The 22,167-nt window shown below is 37.8% G+C and overlaps 1 protein-coding gene across 1 annotated transcript in view; it reads right to left on the reverse strand.

The window, feature by feature from the left end:
• Nucleotides 1–22,167, reverse strand: part of SLC2A9 (solute carrier family 2 member 9) — a 79,915-nt gene that overhangs the window by 42,800 nt on the left and 14,948 nt on the right. The window contains exons 6-7 of the mRNA XM_066317266.1: nt 8,510–8,642; nt 201–388 (exon numbers count right to left, since the gene is read on the reverse strand). Of these exons, the coding sequence (XP_066173363.1) occupies nt 201–388; nt 8,510–8,642 (321 nt within the window). The remainder of the gene's footprint in view (nt 1–200; nt 389–8,509; nt 8,643–22,167) is intronic.

A 22,167-nucleotide genomic window follows, 5' to 3' on the forward strand; every position in this document is an offset into this window, starting at 1 on the left:
CTCAAACTGTTTTTGTTTTTAAAGCCCCCAAACAATACAGATCTCTGTGGATCTTCCCACACTCTGCTGTCACTGAGTCATTACCAATAAGAAACAGCCCCAAAAGGGAACTCATAGAGGTTGGTAAATGGTACAACCCAAACCTGTTATAAAGAGAAGGAGCTCCCAGGAGATGCCATGGCCTGAGGAAGGACACTTACAGCATTCAGCCCACAGAGCTGGTAGCAGCCCATGGTGACGACCACGGTGACGATCTGCCATCGCACCGCGCGTGTCCTCAGCAGCTGAACAATCGACACCAGCTTGGTGTTTCTCTGGACTCGAGACTCTGCCAAAACTTCTTCTATTTCATGGGACACGTCATCTTTCCCAAGGAATCTCTGAAATGCTACAAAGAGAGGACATGTACTTTAGGCCAGACACTTGGCACTGTGTGCATTTATAACTGTCTTGCTTCTCTAAAATGGAAATGCTTGGTACAAACAGGAGGCATAGATGAGCTACAACTTAATTATTCTCCTGCCAACAGTGTCATTCTGCTCTGGATGTGATGTGGTTCATCCCTGCTACTGGGTTTAGAAACTGAAACAAAACCATAAATTGTCTCCCTACAAGATCTCTCCTATGTTACTTCATATATAATATAGCCTAAGGTCCAGTAAAGAGCGAAAACCCTGTGTGATTTGAAAATATTTATTACCAAAGCATCTCTGAACATTATTTGACTTGGCTACTTTTGCAGCCTAACAATATAGCTGGCTTCATTGATGGAGGTAGATTGAATAGAGAAGTAGTGAGATGTAAAAATGCATATAAGTCTGGTAAACCAAGAAAAGGCAGACATTGGAAAGGAATGGGTACTACTCTTCATATTACCTCTTAATTTTTCTAGCATATGGACAAGAATTCATTTTGTCAAGGCGATTAATATTAGAAATAATCACCCAGAGCAGTTCAAGACTTTATATTTGTCAATGCTGGAGTCGTGGGAACAAATTTATATGGCCAGTGTAAGCAACCTACCTACCTACCTACCTACCTACTTATCTACCTCATCTCCCCAGAAAGACATCATTTAGTATTTTACACTGATTTCTTGCTGAAATATCCTTCCACTGTGAATAATACAGGCTTTCCACCTCACACCTTCTCCAAGATAGAAATACTGCTGACTGGACGTGATGTGTCTCCACCAGCCTTGTTTGACAGATACTGTCTATGCAAGTGATACTTTTGTCTCAGTCTAATGAACATACCCCAGGGGTTGGCATTTTAAGAGATGTTTAAACTGCTCATCATCTCAGAGTGACTGGAGAGAAACAATGACATTACACAGACCCCTGCAACAAGGACTTGTGACCTAGTAGGATGATAACACTCCAAAAAATCCTTTACACAGCAGGCCACTTAAAATCGTTATTTTTATGAAATGAATAAGTTCATTTAGTTCACCTAAGAGCCAAATGAATTTTTCTTATCCACAGCTTTGCATAACACTGCCTATTAAAAAATTACCACATATTTCAGTATGTTTACACACCTTTGGATCATAAAAAGCACTTTGACAGCCAAGAAAACTAGAGATACTGACTAGTCATGGTTAGACTAGTCATGGTTAAGACATCCAGACTCTATTTAGATTTTGAAGTTACAGAATTTTATCTTTACCCTGTAGGTGAAAAAGCCCATTAGTGGCATTTCATTGTAGTGAGGGATAGGTCACACAAATGAACTGGTGGCCCCCCCAGAGCATTCCTCTCTGACACTTTGGTGAGTGCACAAGGCTGCATATCCTGCTTGGCTCCCAATCTGGTGGTACAGGGAACTAACTTGAGCTCCAGGCCAAGCGTTCCTGAGGCACTTAGCACTTCTAAAGCATTTTAATAGACCTCATATGATTTTTCTTAACAAGAAGGATGATTTTTTTAAGGGATGAACCACCTCTGGGTGTCGAGTCAATTCATAACATTCATATATTCTGATAACCAGTTTCTCTCATGTGAGAGAAGAAGTCAGAATTTTTAAATCTCTCAGTAAAAGCATGAGATTTATCTTTTCACACAAGTTGTACAATCAGAAATTAATTAACAAATGGAGACCTCAGAACTAAAACTTTAAGTTGCACGGTTTTGTCCTTTGTCGTTGCCCATTTTTTAATAAATAACATGCTAAATACTCATTTTAATGAGTGCAATGTATTTAAAGACGGTGATAAGAAATGTGAAATTATAACAATGTGGGCCTACAGTATGTTTAAGTCAATGTCTTATGCTTAAATGGCACTTTCCTCACTACTATTAGAACATTGATAGAGAAAAATTCACATAAATATGAGAACAACCAGATATATCTCAACATAGTCTTCTATAAAACAATTCTCTCAATTTTTTAAGCATCTGGTTTATCAGTATAAATTAGGTCAGTGCATAATTTTCTTTGTTTTTTTCTGTCCTTAGAATCTTCAGCATTACTTTAGGGCACACAAGTCAAAAATATAGGTGCAGTCAAGCAAAAAGATAGCAATCTGTCTTTTCTGCACAAGGGAGCTTGCTGTATTTCTAGAAGGACCAGGAACTAAAAAACTGCAATTAACAAAATTGTCAAGTACAAGGCAGGAAAAACATAGACAACTGATTTCTTTTCTTGCCTTCATGGCATGAAGTAAGGAGATGTAAATGCCACTAGGCAACTTTGATGGATACCTGAAATTACCAACAAGTCAAGAAATGCTAAGAAATTACTATGCTATACAAGCATAGTTTTGAATAGACATCACCCAACCCTCTTGAAAAACATTTTCCTGCTACTCAATGTCTTTAATTTTCTTCCATTAGAATTTTTTTCAGTACCATAAGGATCACAATTTTATATATAAGTAATGTGGAAATAAATTCTGCATTAGCAGGGAGATAGGGAAACTCAAAAGTCTTTCAATGTGTGATGTCCAATTTATTAGTTTTACATGCTAAACCCTGGCATTACTGGCACTGAGAAGCACAGCAGTCGCTCCTCTCCTCGCTGCAATGACTCATTTCCCTCCGTGACTGGCTGCTTCTCTCTATAAGGAAGCCTGATTTTCATGTAACACTTAAATCCATCTAAGGAGTTGCAGTTCTAGAAACTTTTATAACTTTCCAGATTTCTATTTAATTCCCTTGGATCAGAAGGTTATAGAAGCTCAGCCTTCAAAAGTTGGAATACTGCCTCCATAAAGAGGAAAAGAACTGGATGGTTCCAGTCAAGGGGAAAGAAGTCAAGAAACCCTTCCATTTACACCACCAGTTTTTATTCATCTCACCTAAGTGAGGGTGAAGCAACTGAAAAAGGTTCAAAGAAATGAAAAAAGTCAGTTGGTACCATGTCTAAAACCAATCAGTCTTTACATAAACTGAAGATGGGCACTCAATATCTCAGCTATATGGGGAATTACAAAGTCTTTTTCCACTACAGTACTTCCAGGAGTGTGCAAAAAAGCAGTTGTTATCAACAGCATTAGCATGTGAACTTCGACGAGAAATTTTTAAAGATCAAAATGTTATTGAGTGGTTTACAGTAGAAAGCCAACACCAGGCAAGAGGGGTAGAAAAAGAGAGAAGTGGTCAAAGTTTGTTTGAGCTTTCCTTTGAAAAGAAACAGATAAAAAATTAAAATAAGCTGTGGGAGTATTATTGTTATCTGTTTCCCATGGACACATTCACTTCCTTGATGATTAATCCAGTGCCACACTCTCTCACACATCTTTGTCTAAGTTCTGCTTAAACAACATCTTCTTTGGCCACTGTTGAAGATGATGGAAATTTCCCTGTAATAACTCCATGTCAATACAGAAATAATTTAGAAAATGAACTAATAATTACTTTCATATAAACTAATTTTATTAGAGTACTGTGTATCCAGAAGAATAATTCAGGAGCATCTTCCTAGAAGATATATAAGTTTAAAAATGCTATTTAAATCTAGAAAAATATTGATTACCTACTAGCATGCAGCATAGCAAAATTTAAGAAAAAATATCAGGAAATATAACTGCAGGCAAAGGACTTTAGGTTTCTCCTACATGTCACCTTCCTCTTCTTCTAAGTAAAGAACACACAGATCTTTTTTGAGTTGTTATCCAGTTGAGGATTATGTCTTTACCTGTTTGTATGTGTGGTTTTATACACATCTATAGGCCTGTTCAGGTTCACCTGAAACTAGCCAAGAGGTACAGGTGAAACAAAACATATACACGCCACACTAAAACAACACAAGAATTGGTAGAGTTGTATTAAAGGTCCAATGACCTAATATCATTTCTAAAAGACAGGAGGTTTAAGAAAAGTTTAAAACCAAATCAGACACACCACAATTACTCCAGCTCTTGGAAGGCAAACATTTGAGATGGAGCCCCTACCATAAGCCAGCAGGTGTAGTAGTCATGGTTGTCTCCTCCTTTCCAGTCAGAATAGTTTATAAACCTTATAGACATGCAAAACCCTCAGAGAAACAAAAATAAATCATACGTGCTTGTTGTTAGTCATAACAACTTATTTTAATCACTGAATTTGCAGTAACTTGTTCCTGCTGTAACTTTGGGTTTAACACCTCTCCATCCATGTGAGCCCCCTGAAGGGCTTTGTAAAAAATTTGCTACTGCTTTTTTAAATCAGGAGTGGCCTTGCTCTTTTGTCATGTGAAAAGGTATCAGCCCTAATCCATCTTTCTAAAAATTTAGATCTATGAATCATTATACATATTATAATGCTTCGTTCATAATCATGGGACTTTCAATGTATGACTGAACGTACTAGATGTACAGATTTTGTATGTCATCAACAGATGTTGCTGTGACATTTAATCCAAGTTGTTTGACCTTAAGACATAACAAAATTCTTGTTCTCTGGCAAGCTGTGATACCAGCAGAATTCCATTATTGATTTACATGACCTGCTACTGTAGCTGCATAGAAAATACAAGGTTCCTACCTGTAACTGTGCACTACAAAAAAGACACCTTAGGTCTCCAACTGAAAGTGTTGATAACCAATGTTGTTAGTCCTAAGAAATGTTCCATTTTATCACTACTACTGATTTTATTTATATTACATCATTGTGATATTTACAATCAGGGGTGCACTTGGCATGCAACTAATAGACAGCTAATGTGAAATCCCTGTCTTACTGTCCTAGAACTTGGATGGTAAACTGATGTAATTATAGCAGCAGGTTATTCTGTTTCTATTCCTGTCACTTTTATTTTCCACAATATCCTTTCAAAGTCCTTCTCTTCAACCACTTAAATACCCGTTTCTCCTCTGCTGTCTGGCCTTGATTAAGACAAAGGGTCACACCAGTTAAATGCTAGGCAATTTCTTCTCTTCTATTCTTATCAGATAAGAATATTCGTTATGGGATGTGGGAGAGGAGCTGGGATGGTTCTGCCCTTGCTTCATTTCCAGACTTAGTTTCTTGGGCAAAGCAGGTTTACAGATTATGCTGTTGTTCCAGTGGACTGCTCTCTTCCCAAAACACATGGATCAGTTCTCCCATATTCAGCAGTGAGACCAGAATATGAGAGATATTCAGTTCCTTTGGGTCTCAGGGAGGAGGATACAGGCTGGTGACCTCCAGGAAGACGAGCCAAGCTCATCTGTCAGTGCTACTTTTGGCAGCAGACAGCAGTAGGTCAGACACCATGTCCGAATGTCCGATCAGCCAGACATGGGCTCAGCCACCCACAGTGTGCACCCCCTGCACTGCTGGAAAGGGGAGAGCAGGGCACTGGGTAAAACCCTGCTAATGGGGCTCAGGAGACAACACTCATCTGAGGCAATGCTGCCCCTCTGACTCAAAGAATAGCTTCTCTCATGGTGGTGTGGTTTAGGCTCGCACATGATGCCTCTCTATGCTAATCCTCTACCCTCATTCCTTCATTTTTTCATAGTTTATACAACACATTTTGGTCCTTCCCTCTCAGTCTCTTATTTGCCCCTTAAAGACATCTGCCAGAAAAGAGGTTGACACTGCTTGTATTTTGGTATTTATAGACTGGTTATCTCCTGAGACAGGGAAGAAAAGGAGGAGATGAAAGCAGGGGGAAAACTTCGTGGAAACTCAATGACCTACATTATCTCACTGGATATTATTGCTCTAAAACAATTAGGAAGATTATTGTTGTCAGCTGCATTTTAGGAGCTTTGACATGCATGCCTACTTTAGAGTATTTCATAAAGACTAACATAGTCATCTGCTTTAAATACAGCAGACCTTTTGCAAATAAGAGCTTTATATTTCTCTGACAAGGTATAATCCAAAGTGAAATATATATTTGCATGAATATCCTTGATCCATTAAGAGAAAGAAAAGGGATTTAGTCAGTAGAAAGAGTTGCAAATTTCCAATATTAATATGTAGATTTAAGCTAAAAGGCAAATAATTTAAAAGCATTGCTGTAGTCATCATTAAAATGAAGAATTCTGCTTTGTCATTATATGACTTACAAGCAGAAGGGCATTTTAATAAATCACAACTCCTCCAGTCTCCTTAATACTTAGACTTTCCCTCCCCTATTTCTGCTGATAATGTGAATATCCAGATGATTTGTCTTGATTCACTCTCCTATTTTTTGAATTCCACTATAGACTACACTCAAAATTAGTTACACTACAACATACCTCTGGATTGAGTGGTTCCTTTTAGAATTAAAAAAATCCAAAAGCATATATTCATATTCAGGTACTTTGAAAAGCTTTTTATATCAGTTGTCTCTTTTTTTCTCAGAGTATCTAAATTTATAGACCTTAGGGTGGCTCATGAAAGCCATTTTCTTGAAATCAGCAAGCCAGCAGCTAAAGCTCATTTCCTCAGACAGCTGCTCTTCTGATGTCTTCAACTCCAAAACCTACCTCTAGTGCCTCTGGATTAGATTTCAAATTATTTTCAGAATATGTATGCTGAAAACATCCCAGAGCACAGTTGGCACACTACCAGCAACAGTAAATGGTGTGTATTTCAAGGCAGGAGGTGTTATTTTACTGCCACGTTTTATAATTTTCAAACTCTTATCTATGAGAGGTCCAGTTTCACTGTCAGTGCTGAGGTCTCCAGGTACTGTAGAAGGATTTTCAATAGTTCCTCATAGAAAGTGTGACATTGTGCAATAGCATTGCAGATGCAGACTCTTTGCCAGCCATAGCTCTGGAAATATATCTACAGTTTTATCAGGCAGAAACGAGCCAGTTTAAACTCGGCACCCAAAGGCATTTCTCCCCTGCCCAGCCGTGGAGCTGCAGAAGTTTCCACCCAACAGCCAACCCAAGCTGGGTCCTGCACCCTGTGGGGTGCTCTGAGCACAGCAGGCTGGGCAGCCCTTTCCCTCATGGTCCTTGGAAAAGCTGTTCTCTGCCTCCTCAAAACTCTACTGACCCTGTGAAGCTAAAGAACTCTTCCCAAAACCTTGTTGGTTTTGTGTTCTTTCTTTTTTTAAGCATTGAACAGTATCTCTAAGCGTCTGAGGCTCCAACATTTATAGAATTCTTCATTCAACACCAAATTGAGACAACACGGGAGTCTCTTCATTAATGTGCTATTTCTTTTTCAGAGGGCTCTTCAGAACAAAAAAGGCCAATTTTTAGTTTCAAAATAGAAGAAACTCGATAGAGTTGCATTAATTTAATGTTAAAAGACTATTAAATTTATATTTCAAGTGTTGATACACATTTTACAAGTAATTTTGCAAGCAACTAGTTGATGACTGAAAATGTTCAAAGTCATATTCAAAAGAAGCTTTTAAGAACAATTTGTAAAGCACTTATGTTTGGTATTTTGGTATTATAATAAGTCTCCTTTTTTGTAGACTCCTGTTTTTCATATGTCCTTATAATAAGCTAAACTAAATTTTTAACATTCTCTCAGCTGTCTTGGGACCATGGTAAATTTACTTAGATGGAGAATGCAGCAACTGTGATCATGCAAGCAAATAGTTTCATACCTGGAATCTAAAATTAAGGACAAAATATTCTGCATCTGTGAAGCTGAAGCAATATGGAAGCGCTGGAATTTTTCAGTAAAATAGATGTATGGATTTTTATTAGATCTACAAAGATTATTGAGTTACAAAACACAAGGTTGAACACAGCAACTACTCAGAAAAAAAGCAGCAACAGAATCTGTGGTTTTATTACTCAAAGTGCAAAAACTGTAGATAATGGAGAGTCACGATGTCTGGAATCACATTTCACTTCCAAATAAACCCTGCACAGAGTGGCTGGCACACAACAGCAGGATGATTTGGTTAGTTCTGTATCATGTGTAATATTATAAGTTACCTTGGTGGAGAATTTAATTTATAACAAGTTCTAAGTTACAGCTATATTTACGCATACAGAGACATAAAAAAGGTGAGAAAAATTATTGGTAAGAGATTCTCTCCTATGAGAATATTCTGTTTCTAGAGTGTACCAGAATCAAGTATCTCCAGCCTGAATCCCTGCAATAAACACCCTTTATTGCAAAAAAGTAACATATCATACCTTTTTCTGCCTTGCTCCTGTTGTGCTTTTCGAGTAGGAGGTACCGAGGACTTTCAGGAAGGAAAGGCAGAATCACAGCTTGTATCAATGATGGGACAATGATTGCTCCAAATAAGAAAGGCCACCGAGATTCCTGCAAGCAGATGCAAACAGGAGTCAGTAGTACTCTCCCATAGTGACACTTGGAAGAAAAATACCTTTGATAGGAAACACTAATTTTTCGTCATTCAAAGTATTGTGTCCACCACAATACTTTAGGAGTGATGTGCTCCTCCTAAGCTCAGTAAGTGGTTTGAACACTTCCCTCTCAGATCACCTTAGTCAAGGCCCAAGCCCTCAAACCACTTTCTGCTGACAGCTTCTATTTTACATTCTTTCACTTCGGGAAAGCCTAAAGCACCACATTCTGTGTGGTATGGAGTGTAATCCACACCTCAAACCCGAAATGGGGTCAAAGATTACTGAATAACTCCCAGAAATAATGGGTGGAGTATCTCCTAATCAAACCTTTCACTTGCCCTTTTAGGTTAGAGAGGTGTTTTTAAAATTTCTCATGGAATGGGAAAACAACTTGACAAAGTGGTTTTTCAAACAATTTAAAGTGTGAGGTAATCTGTCACCCTAAGAGCCTGCATTATCATAAAGGCTTCAATACTATTTCTTCATTCCTTTTTCCTTTTTTTTTCCCCTTGAGTGGAAAACTTTATATAACGTAAGTGAATCAAAAGTGGTTAATACTGATTATAGACAAAGAAGCCGGGATTTTATTTTAAAAACCAGAAAACTAAGGTTAAGAGTTTAAAATCAGTCAATAATCACATAATCAGAGTGGATACTGCTTTGTAAAGAATAACTTAGGAAAAATTTATAGGGTTTTAGAATTTTTGACAATACTTCCAGATAAAAATCTTACTCTTGATAAGCACTACATATTTTATGCAGGTTTTTTTCCACAATGTCAAAGATGCTTCTTAAAGGAAAAAATATATATTCTTTGTATACTGTTATTATCAGCATTCTCCCCACCTGCAGAGACTTCTATGGAATAAGCTTACACTCCTTTTAAGGTCGTCTATAGTATATGCTTAATAAGTTCATCAAATTTATCTCAAATAACTCTTCTTGAAAGCATTATTTTGAAAAAGTTATGAACAAGACTCTGAATTTACCCTTCACAATAAATAGCACACCCTGCTACTGTAATGAAAAGCCCTTTATTTTAGCCACACAAGACACCAAGTTACCTTTATTTCCTTTATTAAAGATTTCTGTTTTAATCATGCTTACTTCTAGGTACATGCTGACTTAAGGTAAACTCATAAATACTCACAAATGTGCTCCCATTTGCCATTTTGGCATGAACTGATCAGCAAGCCACTGAAACCAATGGAAACTATTTCATCCATTTCAAAATATTTCATGTCTATTCAATGTCATGGAGTGTGTGTTCTACTTACTTTTCTCTTAATGTACATTATATAATCTTAACTCTTTCCTCCCACTAGAGAAATAAAATACTAGGACTAATATAAGTTTAAAGGGTTCATTAAAATTGCTGGAAGTCAGGCTGAACTAGATCCCATAAAGAGAACTAAGAGAAGCAGGGAAAAGGAGGGTTTCATAACCTCTTTAAGAAGGAAAGGAGCAGGACATATATGGGGACAGTGCTCAGAAGCAGTAATAAGTTAAATGCAAAAGACAGCGTAGGTGACTTAGAAGACACTCAAGACACTTTACCTCAATTGTCAGCAGTAAGGAGAAACACACATGCACTGCTGGGAGAAATGAAAACTACATCCCATTTTATTTCAGGAAAAACTTAAAAGAGCATTAAATGTTTTAATTACAGGAGACCTGATTTCATCACCCACTCAGAACTGGTACAAGTAACATGTCAAGATGGTAAAATTTTCATTTTAAACTGTCACATTATGGATATTTGCTTAGGCTGGAGCATGAAAAACCTTGCTTTGATGTATTTACAAAAGACAGTTAAACAGTAGAGCAAGTTTGACAACCACAGACTCATTCAAAGGTTGATGTAATAAAGTGCAAAGCTGCAGAGACAGAATATTGGGTGGAAGGGAGGGAGATAAAACATGGCATGGATTTAGCTGTGAATGAGACAAGATTAAGGTACACTGGAATACAGTAAAATATATGTTGCCATGTCAGAAAATCATCAGCTATAATGCAGAAAATGGAATTTACTGTAACCATCAAAAGGTGGAAAAGAAAGTGGCACGGGGAAATGTCAACAGGCACTGCTGACAGCTGAGCTATCCATATCAAACTCAATAATCTATTGAAGCACCAGTCACATTTAATATTCTCAGCAATTAGGAAGATTTTGATAAAATGTGAAGACACTCTCAACGCAGACCAGGTTAACAATATACACATAGATAAATTTTAAAGGAAGAACAGAATTGTTAACACAGTCATGCAACAGAGGTGAAAAAAAGTGCTGTAGTGCCCTGGACATGGGCGTCCATTTTTTGCAAGATCTAGCGTGGCCAGTTAAATATCCCAGTATGAGATGTATAACAGGATCAAAAAGACTGAGGAGGGAAATATGTATCTGTGACAGGTTTCACTCTCTCTGTTTCTCTCTAAATAATTTCACAGAAACAGTGAAACATAGAACGGTTTGGAAGGGACCTCAAAGATCATCTTATTCTAACTCCTGCCATGGGCAGGGACACCTTCCCAGGTTGCTCAGAGCCCCATCCAGCCTGGCCTTAAACACTTCCAGGGCTGGGGCATCCACAGTATCTCTGGGCAGTCTGGTCCAGTGTCTCTCCACTCTTACAGTGAAGGATTTCTTCCTAACATCTATACTAAACCTCTCCTCTTTCAGTTTAATAAATTGATTTTATTTATTTATGAATTTATTTTAAAAGAATAATCTGAACATAGATCCCACTCTGTATTCCCAAGTCAGTATCAACCACTACTGCACAGTCAGGTTGCTTGTTTGCTCTCCGCCCAGAGTTTGGGTTTCTGTGCTGTGGAGGTCCCCACGTCCCATTGAGCATCCTGACCCCAACTGCATCTGGCCAAGCTCCCCACATCCTGTCTCCTGTCCAGTCCAGAGCCACAGGGAAATGCCCATACCCCAAATACCTCCTAGGCTCAGGCTGGACATGGGGTAGCACGGGGCACTCCCCAGCCCTGTTCTGCATCCCTGTGTAACCACCATGGTGCTTCACAGGACTGTCAAAGGCTTGGCTACCTCTACTGCTTGAAATGTGCAGCAGATGGTATCAAAATAAATACTCTTTCTCACTTTTTAGCGTTCAGTGCACTGTGATCTCTCAGTGAGCAAGTCTATTTACCAGTCACTATTAAATAGTCACCATTTAAGTAGTAATACTGGAATTAATTCCTGGGGATGGGGTTGTGAGAAGTTTACTACGGTGCTGAACAACTTATAAACAGAAATGACCTTTTTGTATAAGTCTCTTATGTAAAATGACATATTTTACCCATTTTGTATGTGGGGAACAAAAAGACAAAAGCCTCTGGCAGCCAGAGGTAATAAATGCAAGGTATTGAAAATATCCAGGAAATAGTGATTTGGTGGTCTCCTCTTTTTCATGTTCTATAAGAAGCAGGAACACTCTTGAAATTTTAGTTTGGCAAAATATAATCACACACACACAGAGAAAGAATTACATCTAGTCGAATTTTTAGATGCCCTGAAGCATTTTGCTTCAGCCTCCTGCTGCAGCTACAGAAGGATGCAGGTCTCTCTGATATTCTGTGTCACATCTGCAAGTCCCACAGGGACATCTAAACTACCGTAAGGCATCAAGATGATATTATGTGTTTATATTCAAGCAATTGAATTTTATCCATTCTTGTAGAGACTTGGCTCAAAAGATGCATATCAGAAATATTCCATCTGCCCTGCAAAAAAAATTGTATGCCTGCTGAGAACAGACTGGGTAAAGTTACTTAGGCATACAAAGCCCAGAATACTGCACAAATTCTGCATTTCTCTGTTAATCTGCTACCATACCACATAAAACACTCCTAAAAGTAAAGGACAACTATGCTGGCCTGGGGCCAAGGACTGAGAAAGCATTGAGATGGAACTAATTTCTTAGCAGCAGAACTGTCTTTTCTTCCTTTAGTCAAGGGTATGGCATCATGGTGATGATCATGAGGCAGCTGAGAAAAGAGAACTTCTACATTTCAGGCTTCAGAGCAGCTACTCAATTAAGGTGCAGAACAACTGCTTTCCTCTTACCTTCCTTGTATCACTCCAAATGGTCCACTTTGCATGACCATTTCTGTAACCAAGTTTGTCAAAGTGTATTTCAGTATCAGAGTTAAAATTTGCTTACCTTCCTGTTTAAAACAGAGGCAGCTCAGATAATATGTATTTCACCTCTGTTGTGCATCCAGATGTGAATTTTTACAGGTCCCTACTACAGCTACAGCTCTGACAAGAAGATTACTCAAGTATCAGTATCTTCCCAGGTAATAATCAGTACAGAAAGTCACCAGACTTAAGGCTATACAAGTCTGATGTAAAATTCACAGAAATCAGCAGGAGGCTTTTGTTGCTGAGTAAATGTCCTTTGGATGAGAACTTAAAACAGCTGTGAAAGTGTCTGGTGTCTGAGTCCCATAATTTTCTCTTTACTAAATGGCATGTTAGATCATGTACATACTGAGAGGGAGAAATAAAGTATCTGTTACGAGTTCCTCAGATGGTTTTTCGTCCAACTTTTTATTGGAGTAGCAACTGACTTTTTACTGCACACTTATATGGCATAATTTGTCTTCATTTCTTATTCATCTCCAAGAGAAGTAAAAAATTCAGAGAAAAGCAATGGGAAATGGAAAATTTTCACATGGGATTATTATCAGCAGCCAGTATATACACTTGAGCTTCTTTAGGAAGAAATATTAGAGGTATGCTGGAGCTAGGCAAAATTTCTGACAGAACTTCCTTTCGGTGATGCATTTAGACTGAGGTTAGCATCCATAAATAACAAAACATAAAAATAGTAAATTAAAGTAATTGAGGAGGATAGGACTCAGTTTTTCAAACACGAGAACATACTATCATTCTGATGCCCTTGGGTACCTCAGATGTCCCTGTGGGACTGGCAGATGCAACACATAGAACTCCAGAGACCTACATCCTTTTGGGACTGCAGTGCAGGTGAAGAAAAATGCTCCAGGGCATCTAGAAATTGCATTAGATGCAAATCTTTTTTTATGTGATTATATTTTGCCAAACCGAAGTTATGAAAGTTGGACTAAGATACATCAAGGTTAAGATAAAAACCCATAAAAATACCCAAAGCACATTTGTTGTTTTAAAAACAACTGATATGGTTGAATATTTAACCTTAACATTTTTTAAATGACAACAAATCTGGTTTGAATTTTAAAGAAACAAAGCCAAATTCATTTTAATTTGACATTTACTTTAAGTTTTAAAAAAATTCCTCAAAATAATCAAGAATATACCTCCCATTTTTTTCCTCTTGCCAGCAGTTTCAAAAGCAAAGATATTCAAGAGTAAAAAACACACCCTCCTACTCAATATGATGACTGCATGCTATCTTACAGTGCTTAACCAACTTACCATGGCATTAATACTTAATTTGTAAAGGACAAATTTACATATTAGGACATGAATTTGCAATAATGGGTACTTTTACAATGTAAAATAGAAAGTAAAACTGAAATGTTAATCTTGAAAGATAAGAACCTTCAAAAACGTTTAAGTGGTGGTGATCTCAGTATGTGAAACACACTTGGAAGGAAGTCACAGGTCAATTTGTTTTAGAGTTATTGCTTAATAACAGATTTGTAAATATTACCAAATACTCAAGCTCTAAGGAAACAGGCAAATTTTAAATGTTCACTTGCTCCTTAACATGTGAAGTGGAGTCCAACTTACACAGGGTAAGATGAGTTTTATAGACAGACACTATTTCTTTTAGGTCAGCTACAGTAAGTGAAAAATTCACTTTTAAAGTCTGATAAAGTAGCAGGAAGCCAAATTTTAAATATGAGAACAAACAAATGCTCTATAATTACATGTGTTAAGTATATTTCAGCAGATAAGGAGACAATTATAAGCAATTGCTATCAGACTCCACAGTGTTTTGATGTTTTTCTTTCCTTCACATCTGTTGAAGGATATCTTTCCAGGAAAGCTTGTCTACTGCTTTTCCAACTGATCTAATTAAGTAGCGGGCAGCTACATAGAAGACTTCTCAAGAGCCAGGTGAGCACTGTTTCACTATGAGTAGCATGATGATAAACTTTCATCCCAACATTAGATGCTCTGGCATTAAGTCTTTTGCTCATTGTTGAGTCCAAATTATATAACTATCTTCATAGTGCTCTTGTCTCCATAACCACACTTCCACTTTCAGACAACTGAAACAACAGGAGAGGTCCTGTAAGGTGTTCTCCTTCCCAAATGCAAAACTGCAACATTTCAATATTACATATGGCCCATCAACCATATGTTGTTAAAACTTTGGGAATTGAAGCCTCACAGCACAATCTTAATGGACTGAAACTCATTTGCAAATATGAAGACACACAGCTGTTTTCCCGTGCATTACTTAATGAGTTCTGTACTGAAAAGGGATGAATAAATAGCATTGTGTCTGTCTCAGGAAACCAAAAATAAGTTGATTTATAATCTCCAGTAAATACATAATCTCAGCTGAACCACAATAGATATAAACAAAGTACCTCACTTAATATCTCCATTAGAAATACATCAACACACAGCACATCCCCCCAGCAGGGCTGGTGTAACAGAGTAGACCTCTTCCCATGGGTCCTACTGAACTATGAATATGCAACAACCCAGAGGGTCCTGGCAGCATTTCTGTACTTTTATCAGCAGCACCAGGGCTGTGCTTGGTGCCTTGACTGGATCAACCAGTCTCTGGGTGAGTTGACCTTCATGTCACAGCTCGTATTGAAGTGCTTGTGCCTTGATAAAAGACTAGGAAATTGCTCCAGCAGTAAGAAACTTTGTGCCTCATGTGTTACTGTGAAAAGAGGGTGGAAATGTGCCATTTTGAGAAAAGAAAAGAACTGAGAATATTTGAAAAAGGATTGCTGTCTTCAAAATCACTGCCTCAAGTAATTCTTAATTGGTGTGTCTGGTAGCAGTTTGCAGTGAAGTGCAGGCAGATATCAAACACCTGCTGAAATAAGTGACTATCTGAATGAGCACTGAAACATTGTTGTCCTTCCTTCCTTCCTTCCTTCCTTCCTTCCTTCCTTCCTTCTTTCCTTCCTTCCTTCCTTCCTTCCTTCCCTCCCTTTTCCTCTTTTTGTTTCTTCCTGAAACTCCTTTCTTTGTAAGGGCACTTCTTTGAGTTATTCTTAGCAATATCATCCTCTAAAGGATTTGAGCAGCCACTTATAAGCAGCAGTGTGTCTCCTGTATCCTTAGCAGAAGTCTTAAAACACTCTTCAGGGAAGGCTTTAGCTTTTCATTCAGAGTTTTGCATTTTACTACACAAATATATAGCTGTTTTGCTGCTGTGTTTTTAAGAAATGCTGTACTAACTCAGCAGTGAACTGATAGGGACCAGGGTAACTTGGAGTCACCTTTTGCAAGCCTGGCTCAATAGCAGAATGGTTTCCAGGAGTACTATGAGACCACCTCCTCAAACTCTTGCTCTAAAATTAGACAAATCCTGACCAAAATCCCCCACAACTGGGAGCCAGAGCTGATGACAAAAAATCCTATGTTATTTTTCCCAAGTCCTACACTAACCTTTGCTCTTAAAAACTCATTAAGAACTAGCAATGTATATACTAAAATAAACTCCACAAAGCAGCGTGTTTCTACAGATATAAACAGCTCCACCATCATCCATGTCATTAATGAAGATACTGAACAGGACTGGAACTCTGGCTTACACCATCAAATTTGACTTTGCTTCAATTCACTGTATTTTTAGAATATAATTAGGCAGAGTGAAGATGTTATGGGATTTTTTATTCTACATAGCCAGTTGTTTGAAATTGTTACAAACAGGACACTTTAGGGTTTCAAGTGATCCTAGAAAATACTAAACTGGTGCAGGCATTTGTTTTACTCTAATGGAAAGTAAAAACATCTTTTTATATTCTGTAGAAAGCATAAGGCATAAGCTGCTTTAATTTCCATCACTCTGCCTGAGTGCTGCAAGAGTTCACCTGTCTCTTATTGCCACAAGACCTCTCTGTCCTATACTCTGAAATTCTCACTTGTGTTTTAAAGAATAATATCTTTAACTATAGTCACTATCAAGGCTCAAGGAAAAGATAAACATACAGAACAAAAGATTGCAGAGAATAGTACTAAGAAACTGGTCGATCATACTCTGTGTTGTCATGATAATATGTCAAATTCATTTCAAGAGCATTTTCAACAGACCACTTTCCCATTGGTGTCCACCTGCACACTTCAAGTCCCTAGAGTGATTTGGAATTGCTTTCTCTACTCATCTATAATACTGACAGCTTTTAAGGAATCCTTGAATCTGAGTCAAGAGCCTTAGAAAGAAGGATCAGTTAAAAAAAAAAGAAAAACAAAGGAAAAATCAAGCTGAAAATGAAGCTTTGACAAGTAAAATCAAAGCTTATTTTCAGAACAGCCTTCAATTGCACAGGCTGTACAACCTATTCCATCACTGTCTATTTTTGTGCAAGTGAAGGAGTACTTTTAACAGGCCTTGGTAGAGCAAAATGAAAAATTCCTATATAAACTTTCCTAAAAACATAGTTATCTATCACATCAAATACATCATTTTTAAAGAGCTCTGGTAAAGAAAATTAGAGTTTAACACAGCATCTACAGAAGTTTTTAGTTTTATCACAACTATTCCTCAGCAAGGTTCATTTGTGTAAAAAATTAACTTGACAGGGATTCATCACAGAGGTGTTTCCTTACCAGACATATAGTAGAGTGTCTGTAGAGTTCATTGGTCCTTTTCCAGATTTAGCTCAATTTGTTGCAGAAATTGACTTTGATATTTATATCAGTAGCATAATTCATTTGTTAAAATAATGAGTTGTGGGAGGACAGTATGGCCAGTATCATCATGTGTCACAAACCTATTTCCAGGTAAATACCTTTTTAAAAACAGGTATTCTTTAGCCAAAATATATATTAAAGCTGCTATAAGTCCTCAAAAAGTGTACTTAGACAAATTCATGAGTCTTCTATGACAAAGACAACATCCAATGAATAAAGTTTGTAACTCTAACCATGTACACAATAGTTTTGCAATAAATTCCAAATGCTTTTAAAAAAGATTGAGAAGACTCTAGAAAAGACAGCATGTCGCTTCAAGATAAATTCTAAACCCTCTCTGGTGTACTTTGTTTCTGGTGCACTCGTACTTTGAGTGTTTCCTCAGCATGGGATTACCCAGAAGAGGTCTTTAACCCTGATTTTTCTCCTCAAAAAGCCACTTCCCAAATCTGATCATTGCTGCTCACTCCTGTATCTTGTATTGCTTGAATACATTCTTTTTAAAACAGAATGACCAAATCTGCTGTACTTGCAGCATTCAAGAGGTGGATACATCTGGAATTCTACATTTTTTCTTTTTAGTCTATTCCCCCTCCCCACCCTTGAAACACTAACACAGTAATAGGATTCATTCGGAAAGTGGTCACCTGGTGACCCTTAGGATGCAAGCAAAGTTTTTAGGATAACATACTATCCACTAGGAGAAAATGCAACCATGTAGTTAGACAAGCTCCTGGGCACATGAGGTAGAAACATTTGAAGTTTATAGAGGAGGGTTGCTGAAGTAAACAACCAAACAAAACATTTTTGTTTGTCCATTGATGTACCACTGGCAAGCAGCTGTTCAGTCAGAGAAGCAGCCAGAGCTGGCCAGCCACCAGGGCCAGCTCCAGGGAAAAAAAACGCAGCTTGGCAAAGTCTGACGCACCACACACACAAGAAAAGGGGCTCAGAGCAGAAGGCTGAGGAAAACATGGCAACAGCAACTGGTTCAGCTTTACCTGTCCTGAATAAATATACACACTGTGAAACCCTTTTTTTCCTCTCATACTGATACACAGATGAAAGAGATACTGAAGCTCAATGTATATTAAAAATATACACACTGTGACTACAGCAAATCTATTCAGAAACTAAATCTTCTATGATTTAAGGGATGATTAAAGAACTTCATTAAACAAAACGAAGCTGTAGAATAGAGAGTCTGATGGTTTAAAATGTTTGGAAGATGTTAGCATGCTAAGGAAAACCTGTGGAGCAGGACATTCCATGCAGGAGGAACTAGATGAGTTAGCCAGAGAGATACCTGAAGTTACGTGGAATATGAATCAGGCCAGACAATACTCCCCCAAGAGAGTAAGTGTAAATTTGAGCTTTCAAAACTGAAGTTGACAGTGCACTGGCCTTTGCTTTGCAGGAACTATCTGTCAGGAAAAATAGGCTGGGTGATTCAACTGCAGAATCACAGGAACAGAGAGAACGGAAGTACCCGAAGGGCAGTGTTTGAAGAAGTGACAGGTCTAAGATAGTTTGTCCTTATCTTATTATCTGTTTTTCCCTTCAATCAGATATATGGAAAACTTCACATGCTGTACAACAAAAATGACCTGAATTAAATAATCCTGTAGCCAGTAGCAATAATTTAGTGCCCACATTACAGCAGATAACACCATTGCACATCTGTGGGCCTGCACCAAGTTGTCATCTACAGATGCCATGGCTTCCTGAAGAATTGAGAACTCTGGCACACAGAACACAAGATGCCAGCATGTGAAAATAAGCACACAGCTCTCAGCAGCTGGGTTGGTGGCACCAGCACATGAAGTAATTGTGCTCTGTACTCTGATCACCAGTCCACTTTACCATGGTGGAATTTTCCAAACCTCAGTGGGGACATTGCAGATAGGTTTTTTCATAGGTTATGACCTATAAGAATCAGAATCTTAAATAGAAAGCATTGCTGAGATTTGTTGGATGGGAGGCAATTAGGACTGCGGGAAGCAAGGAAGATTATCAAGTCACCACAGCAAAAGACTGTTGTCACAACTGCAGCTTTTCTCCTTCAAATTATCACTCTTGGTAAGTACTGCATACTGAAGAAACACATCCTAAAATTAGTACCTTTGGAGACAAATATGATAAAATTCTATATATTCAAAATAAAAAAACCTGCCAGTATTTAGATGTTACCATCTTTATTAGATTGTAAATTTTTAGTCATATTTTCTCTTTTATACTATAATTTAAAAATTGGATATAGTCATATTTGTCCTGTTCACATCAATATGTCAGGACACAGAAAAGAATTAAATGCATTTCTGCAATACTTCAGACAAGACATTTCCAGGAAAACCAGGAAATATTTAATATAATTCTATTTTTTAAAGTATAATTTCCTCTGGGTTAGCTGTCTAATCTTGTTCTCTAGATTTAAACTTAAACCAAGAATTATTTGAAAGAATGGCTTACAGGGTGAGAAAGAGATTAAAGAGCTTGTGTTACTAGAGGAGGTGAAGTTTAATCCGAAACACGAAGATCCCAAGTGATAGGGGGAGGATAAAGAAAGCACACTCTAGTAGGTGGTGGGGAAAAAATAAGCAGAAAGGGACTAAGGAAAAAATAATAATTGATCAAAAAATAATGAGAATAAGTTGACAGAACTGTCATGAAAAGGCATTACAAGGAAATGAGCAGATTGTCAATCCTCAGCACTTCCAGTAGAAAGCTTGGGAAAACCGAAGGAATAGGAAACAGCCAATCTTAAGCCAATAACCCAGCCAGAGCTGACCACTGCCCCTCAGCACTGCACCCGGGGCTGCCCACACCTCGACACATTTTGACAAACAAAACATTGCTAAAAAATCTATTTAGGGCTATTTAACCTACTTGATACAAAAAGCATTAAGTACTTTTGAATTGCCTCAAGTAATACTCATTGATTTGGAGCTATTTTTATCACAAATTCACATTTAAAGGGACACTTTTGCATTTGATAACAGGAAATCATCACTTAGGTTGTTAACAAATGCTTGTTAACACTATGCCCCACAGCCAATATAAACACTTCCCTTTTCTGTGGAGAGGCTTCTACAGAACCACTGAAGGCAACAACCTCATATAATTCACATAAATGCATCAAGCTCAAATTTAAAATTTAAATTTTCTGCTCAAGCTACTTCAGCCGGGAGCCTGCTCCAAACATCACTGATGAATTTCAGCATGCAATTATTCACACAATATTTATAGAAAATCATTCTTGCAGCCATATTGTGTTTGAGATTAAGCCACTCTATTCCTTCTTTCTCATGTTAACAAGTGCAGTCAGTTCCTTTCCCTTCCCTCTGTTTACTTGACCACACAAGCAATGTTGCTGTTACCTGCTCTTACAAGAACCTCAGCCACGCTGGCACCCCTCCTCATGTCCATCCCTTTTTCAAAGAGTCTCTTCCAGCAACACACTCATCTCTGTTTTTGTCCCTCCTTTCTTCAAAACATAAATGCTTAGATACTATGATTAATAACCTCTTAGATTCACAAGTAATAGACACATGACTGATCTCAGCAGAAAACTTATGAAACCATGACAGAAGTATTTGTAACTACTATTATTTACAACAAATTGTGATAAGAAACAAACAACTACAGAGCAGCAAAATGAAAAGTACCTCCCACTGAAGGAGTTTCAATGGGAACCCCACAAATCTAGGGAAAAAATCCTGGCTTGACTGAAACCAAGAGAAATTAAAAGAAAAACATCTGCCCACATATCCAACTAGAATATTCAAGCTGGAAATGTTGTAATTCACATCAGCCAGAACTTTGCTTCTTCTACATGCTGATGTTACCCATCTTCAGAAAACTAATTCTACAAATAAAGCATATTTCCTCTTACGTAAATTAATGTCTGTCTTTCATCATGCGATATTAATTAATGTCACACTAAAGCAGGTTGCAGAAGCAGAAACACTACCTCTGTAATTTGGTAGTAGCAACGATGGTGACGAAATGAAAGCAAGAAGAGAAATAATACCAGCAAGAATGAGCTGAAATCAAGGAATAGGAATTTGCATGACACTTCACCTTTAAAAGTGTATGCATCTTTCAAAAACCCAAATTCAAAAAAACTCCTGCTACATAAGGGCTGCCATATTCTAAGCAACCAAACTGGCCTCTTGAAATTTCATACACTCATTTGTAATAGATTTGCTTCCAAGGCAAGAGAAGAAACATCTGTAGAAGCCACACGATAAAAGCCATTTGAAGTTATTTCCTATAATCTGTTGCTTTGGACAGGCAGGGGAGAAATCTATCCTTTGATAAAGGGTAAATTGAATCAAATCATTTGCCTTCAGGAAAGCAGAATGGAATAAAGGGATAGAATAAGAAAGCTGGTCAGGCAAAAATTTAAGTGTCAGGAAGGATGGTATCATGTATTTGCAAAGGAGTTGCCTTTGGGTGGACAAGCTCTTCTCACTTTTCAAATCCTTACTACTGTTTCTGGCTGTAAGAAGGGATTCTCTGTTCAAGTTTCACTGTGAGAGGATTGCTGCAGACCTTTCCTCCACACTGCCTTGAAGATTCATCTCTGAATGGAAAGCTCCTGGTTGGATCAGATGACCACAGTGGTTCTTTTCAG

Source organism: Sylvia atricapilla, chromosome 4 (genome assembly GCF_009819655.1).
Source record: "Sylvia atricapilla isolate bSylAtr1 chromosome 4, bSylAtr1.pri, whole genome shotgun sequence".
Taxonomy (NCBI): Eukaryota; Metazoa; Chordata; class Aves; order Passeriformes; family Sylviidae; genus Sylvia; species Sylvia atricapilla.